Below are 6,138 nucleotides of genomic sequence, written 5' to 3' on the forward strand. Positions count from 1 at the left end.
TATCCCACAGAGTGGAAGGAGAGAACCAACTTCTGCAAGGTGCCCTCTGACTTTCATAGGCATGCATGGTACACTCAGGCAGATGTACACACTCACAGACACATTAGAGAAAGAAATGTAAAGAAGCAGGAAAAGTAAGGCAGAGAATGATAGAGGAAGACGACACCCAATTTCCTTCTCTAGCATCTGCATGCACACATTTGAGGATGCATGCAGCACATACACACACACACACACACACACACACACACACACTCAAAAAGAAAAAAAAACCTCACCCATTCGTTAATCTATCAACATGTGTTCGAAATATCAGCAAAAGTGCATAAGCTCTGCCTTCAAGCCGTGAATAATGTGGCTATCTTCTATGTGTTATCGCTGAAGCAATTTTATAACTGTTTGACAGATGCATACATAGATTTTAGCTGGTTCTTCCCTGTTTCTTTATCACATTGCATTGAATGTGAAGTTACGACTCATTTAGAAGGATGCTCTTTCCTGAATTATCTCTATCTTTTTAGTGTGTGAAATCCTCCTCTCCAGGAAGACTGGGTGGGTGGTATTGCCTGTGGTAAAAATAGTTTTCCACTTAGTCACTTCTTTAAGTCACCATTCTTTATCCCTAGAACAAATGTTTCCTAAAGTATCTTATCTAGAATTTCATTACAAATGATAAAACTCACTGTCCTGCAGTGGCAGACAAATATTTACAAACAGATAAGAAATGAATAATGCAACCCAAGAAATGACCTTTACTAAAGTGTCTATGCAAATAAGAAAACGAATGAACATTTCTGGAGAAAAATGAACTTTTAAATAAGTCTATGACTATAGTAATAGTCACCACCAGAAAGCAATAGATAATAAAGCATGGAATAGTTCTGTCTTGAAGCCAAGTACTGGTCTGAGGACAGAATAGTACATTGAGTATATAATAGGATCCATTAAATTGAAGAAAGAGATCAGAAATGTTATTTATGCCTATTCTCATTAGGATTTTTTGAATTTTCTTTTTGGGTAAATTTTATATCTGTTTAAAATACTAATATGTTATTGTTATTTGTTATATAAAACAATGTATCTTGGTCACTATTCTGTTGCTGTAAATAAACACCACAACCAAGGAAACTCTTAGGAAAGGAAACAGTGAATTGTAGGCTTGTGTACAGTTTCAGAAGTTCAGTCCATTAGGTTCATGGGGCAGCATGGGGGGCAAGAAAGCACGCACAGGAGCAAAATTAGAAACATAGATCATACTTCCAACTACAATGATAGAGAATACACATTACTAATTCCAAAAATGGAGGAAAGGAACCACAATGAGGAACCACCAAAGCCAGGCTGACTCCAAGTTCTGGATCCCCATGTTTGATGTGAAAGCAATCTTCAGAACTCCAACCCTCCAACACCCCCCCCCCCCCCCCCCCCCCCCGCTTTGTTGACTGCAACACATTTCCTTCTCTTGGGCTGGTCCCACACCCTGTCTGCAGCTCTTCTTGATAGGTACTGCATGACTCTGGCATCTCCAAAATCTTGGGGTCTCCAATACAATCCAGGCTTCACTTTCACAGCTTCACACAATAGCCTCTCTTGACCTCCATGCAGGGACACCCCTAACACATGCTTGACCTCAGTGGCTTTCCTTAATCATGGAGGGAGATTCCACATGCCCTTTCTCATATCCTTGATTCTAAAGACATGACCATGTGACCAAAGTTGCCAAGTTGTGTTGCTCAATGGGGCTAGGCCTTGACCCTTGCTTTGATTACATTAGCCTCAGCTTTCTATTGTTGACATACATATATGTTATATACTACTTTAAAAAATTCTTGGGGTTGGGGATTTAGCTCAGTGGTAGAGCGCTTGCCTAGCAAGCACAAGGTCCTGGGTTCAGTCCTCAGCTCTGAAAAAAAAAAATCTGACTATATGACCTGAAACTTTGAAATTATAAGAGTAATTTCTATTTCTAATAATGCTTAGCAACTGATGAAATCACATGCAGTAATGCACGCTTGTTATCTCAGCACTTGGGAGGTTATCCTCACCTACTACTTGGTTATTTTGGAGCTGGTCTGGGCCTATCATCTCCACTCGCCTTTAATATAATTTTTCATTTCCATAGTTGTGGCTCGAGTTTTACAAACTCAATAATAAAATTGATCCAGATTTTTTAAAAACAAGGATTATAGATAATTCTTTTATTAACGTCAATTTCTTGATTTATTTTTGTGCTTTATAGTACTCATAGATAAGTAGCTATTAATGACCACAGTCTATTCACACCTTATCTCACCAAAACAGGGTTATAGTAGGCCTTCAAATTATTTGTGTTGCAGTGTGGGTGAGTGAACAAAATAAATAGACTGCTGGATTGCTTTTTACTTCAAAGATAGCAGAAGGAGAAACTGAGGCTATTCAAAATTCCATTCAGTGGCAGCCCATATTAATGTATTTGTGCATCTTGTCAGCATTTATAATATGTACTTGTCCTTAAATTTAAATTTTATTTAAAGGCTCAAGGGCTATGAAAATGTCAGCATTTATAATATGTACCTGTCCTTACTTTTAAACTTTGTTTAAATATTCCACCAGTGCGATTTTCCAGAATTTAGTGGTGGTTCTTTGCTGATGAAAAGAAAATGCTGTATTCTCGTTTTCCTGATTCAACATTAGACTGTTTGGGAGCAAAGAGTCGTTGTGCCGTGTCTACAAGTTACTAGCAAACAGCTCCTGATTTTAAATACAGTTTTTAGGTTGGCATTTACAACTCACACCAGGACGAAGTACTTGTTTAAGAAAGGCCCCCACGCCCTGTCCCATGTTTCTGGCTTTTGGAATGATCAGCCCCGTTTAGGCTGGGACTTCTGTAGCCCAGCAGCCTCCTGCCCCTCTCTGAAAGTCTAGAAATAAGCGACGGGCTGGGGAGGGGCAGGGTTATGTTGAGATGGTGAAGATGCCCGCAGGAGGGGGGCAGCCCTGGCCAGATGACCAGCTACCGGCTCCCGAGCAACCAAACATGGCGCAGGGCTTTTATGGTCGGCCGTGGAAAACAAAAACCAAGAAACACACACAACAACAACAACAAAAAAACCCGGAAGTAACCAGAAGGCCCAGGGTCCCCGCATGGGAAAAGAACACTTTAAACACTTCCGGTTTGCCTCTAGCAACCAAACATGGCCCAGGGCTTTGATGGTCGGCCATGGAAAACAAAAACCAAGAAACAAACACAACAACAACAACAACAACAAAACGGAAGTAACCTGAATGCCCAGGGTGAAAACAACACTTTAAACACTTCCGGTTTGCCTCTAGGAGGCTCAGCGCTTAACCCGAAGTGCCTCTTGCTAGCCAGGGTGGGGAGATGGAACTTTCGGAAGTCAGTTCCGGTCCATGTGAAATCATTTCCGGTCCACATGCCGGAAGCGCACGCGCTGCCTCGAGGTTTGCTGCCGGCCGGTGAGCAGCTGCCCGGAGGAACGATTTGGGACGGTTGAGGAGGAGTGCGGAGGAGCAGAGGGGCGTGTGGAGGACTAGGGAGGACCGGCGGAGGACCAGGGAGGACTGCAGAAGCCTGCCGGGACCTGTGGAGGCGCCAATAGGGCCGCGGAAGCCTGCCGACGCCCGCCGAGGCCCGAGGCAGCGGTTGGAGGCCGGCGGCGAGTGTGTGTTTGTGTGTGTGTGAGCACACGAAGGCGCCAGGGCCCCGCGTGCAGACTGACCCTACCCACTAGGGGACACACTCCCTGAGGCGTCGCCCTCCCTGCTGCAGCAGCGCACAGACCCCAGCGGAAGCCCTCCCCAGTCCCGCCCACGATCCCCAGGACAGACCGGTCGGGCCCAGGCCTCGCACAGCCCAGCCTCCTAGAGCCGAGATGAGTGAAAACCACGCCGATGACGAGCTTCCTCCCGAACTCGAGAACCAGTTCATCCTGCGCCTGCCCCCGGAACAGGCTGCCAGGGTCAGGCAGATCATCCGTTCTGGAAATGCCGCCATGAGAGAGAGACTAAAGATTGACCTGTCTCCGGATGCACGGCACGCCGTCCTTCAGGTGGATGACGTTTCTCTGTCCGCCAGGGTCGTTGATTTGCCTTGTGTCATTGGAAGCCTGAAAACTCACGACAGGAAAACCTTTTATAAAACGGCCGATATTTCCCAGATGCTTGTGTGCAGTGCCGAGGGCCATCCCCGCTCTTCTCCAGAAGAACCAGCCCCTGCCGCCGGGGCTACGGCCCTGGGACACCAAGGGGAGACAGGGAACAAATATGTTTGGAAGCATGGCATTGCCCCACCACTGAAGAATGTCAGAAAGAAACGGTTTCGGAAACCGACAAGAAAGCTCCCGGATGTGAAGCAAAGTGAAGGCAGCTGTGGTGGCTACGTTGACTCGAAAGATGTGGAAAAGGAAGTGAAGAGACTGCTGCGTTCAGATGCTGAAGCCATCAGCAGCCGATGGGAAATCACTGTTGATGACGACACCAAGGCAGTCCAAAGTCCAGCCTGTATTCCGGGGCTTCCGGTACCCACCGAAATAAGTGGGCATAGCTCATCAGAATGTGCTGTGCCTCAGAACACATTCCGTGATTCTAGCGGTCAGGATGACGATCAAGAGAAGGATGAGAATAAGGATGAGGATGAAGAGGAAGAGGAGGATGAAGAAGAGGAGGAGAAGGAAGATGATTCTGAAGAAGATTTGGAAAGGGAGCTACAAACCAAGTTTATTGAGTTTAGCTTGTGCGAAGCTAAGGAAGGTCGTAGTTCAATAATTTTGGGAATTCAGAAGCTGATTCACTACAAGGAGAAAAAGCTCCAGAAGATTCAGGGCAAAGCACAAAGACAGAAAGATCTCCTTGGAAAATTGGAAAACCTGACCCTCAAGAGTCATTTCCAGTCTGAGCTAGAACAGCTCAAGTTGCAGGAGAAACAGAAGTATGAGCAGATCATTTTCCTACAGGAGCAACTGAAATATTTTGTGAAGAAGTAAGAAGACTGACTCCATCATCCAGACTGAAGACTTGGTGAAACTGTACACTTCCCTCTAGTTACCGTATCTTGAATTAACAGTTTTTTTCCTTTGAACATTTTGCTAATTGTAATGTTTCAAGAACATAGTCATGTAGAAAAGGACAGTATAAAAATGTGATAAAAGGTTCCAGTTGATTGTGGAGCTTGGCTTCTCTTGGTTGAGAACTCCATGTATTGCTTCTCTGTTATAATTCTATCAGATCATTTAGTTGTGCTTAACAAAGGGAGACAGTCTAGCTTATAAGACCCTACAGCTAGTTTGCATTTGTCTAAACTGTTCAAATATTTGCTACAATGTAGAAAAAAAATTTCTAGGTGTGGTGGCCCATACCTGTAATCTCAGCACTTGAGAAGTTGAGGCAGAATAATAAGTTCAAAGTCAGCCTGGGCTACATAGCAGCTTCCAGGACAAACTGGTTTACATAGACCTGTCTCAACACAGAACCAATACTAGATTCTGTTGAGATGAAGACTGCTTTCGTGCTCAGGGATTTTTGTTTGTTTGTTTGTTTTGTGAGTAACTGAATTTTGTACTAATGTTGGCAGGTATTATCCTTATTCTAAGTTTCTCTATTCTAACCTCACTAGAAAAGATGAGGAAAAGCCAGATGCCTGTAATGCTATGAAGACTTCCTTAACAATCCTGGGCTTGTTGGCAGTGTTGTTTTAAAGCTTAGTCTGTATTCTTTAAGCAAAAAATAAAACTTTTCGAATGGAAATAAAAGAATCGCTAGACTGCTCTGTTGTATTGTTTTTGTACATAGGCTCATAGGCTGAGAAAACAGTGACTCCAAAGAAAATGCCAGTTCAAAATGCTTATTTCAAGAAACAGCAGACAATGTTTCATACAGTACTATGTCTCTAAGAAAGGGGAGGGGTAGATTTCATTTGTCAGCAGGTTTTGATGGAGACACAAGTATGTATCTTACTGTGTCACTCTAGTTATAGGAACTATTTATAGTTCTCTGGACTTAATGATACATTCACATTTCCCCCTACTAGAATGTAAATTTGTGTTGGGGCTTATATGGGGAACCCCCTCTCCCCCAGTTTATCAAGAAACAGATGAGGGAGAAGCAGGAGAGTGAGACAAAAGGTGTGAGGAGAGAAGGGAG

At 44.0% G+C, this 6,138-nt stretch overlaps 1 protein-coding gene across 1 annotated transcript; it reads left to right on the forward strand.

The window, feature by feature from the left end:
• The first annotated feature begins 3,586 nt into the window (after nucleotides 1-3,586).
• On the forward strand, nucleotides 3,587-5,763 carry LOC131895085 (transcription initiation factor TFIID subunit 7-like). Its single transcript, XM_059245504.1, has one exon. The coding sequence runs from the start codon at nucleotides 3,873-3,875 to the stop codon at nucleotides 4,980-4,982; it is 1,110 nt and encodes a 369-aa protein (XP_059101487.1). The 5' UTR covers nucleotides 3,587-3,872; the 3' UTR covers nucleotides 4,983-5,763.
• The last annotated feature ends 375 nt before the right edge of the window (nucleotides 5,764-6,138 follow it).

Source organism: Peromyscus eremicus, chromosome 18, assembly GCF_949786415.1.
Source record: "Peromyscus eremicus chromosome 18, PerEre_H2_v1, whole genome shotgun sequence".
NCBI classification, from domain to species: domain Eukaryota; kingdom Metazoa; phylum Chordata; class Mammalia; order Rodentia; family Cricetidae; genus Peromyscus; species Peromyscus eremicus.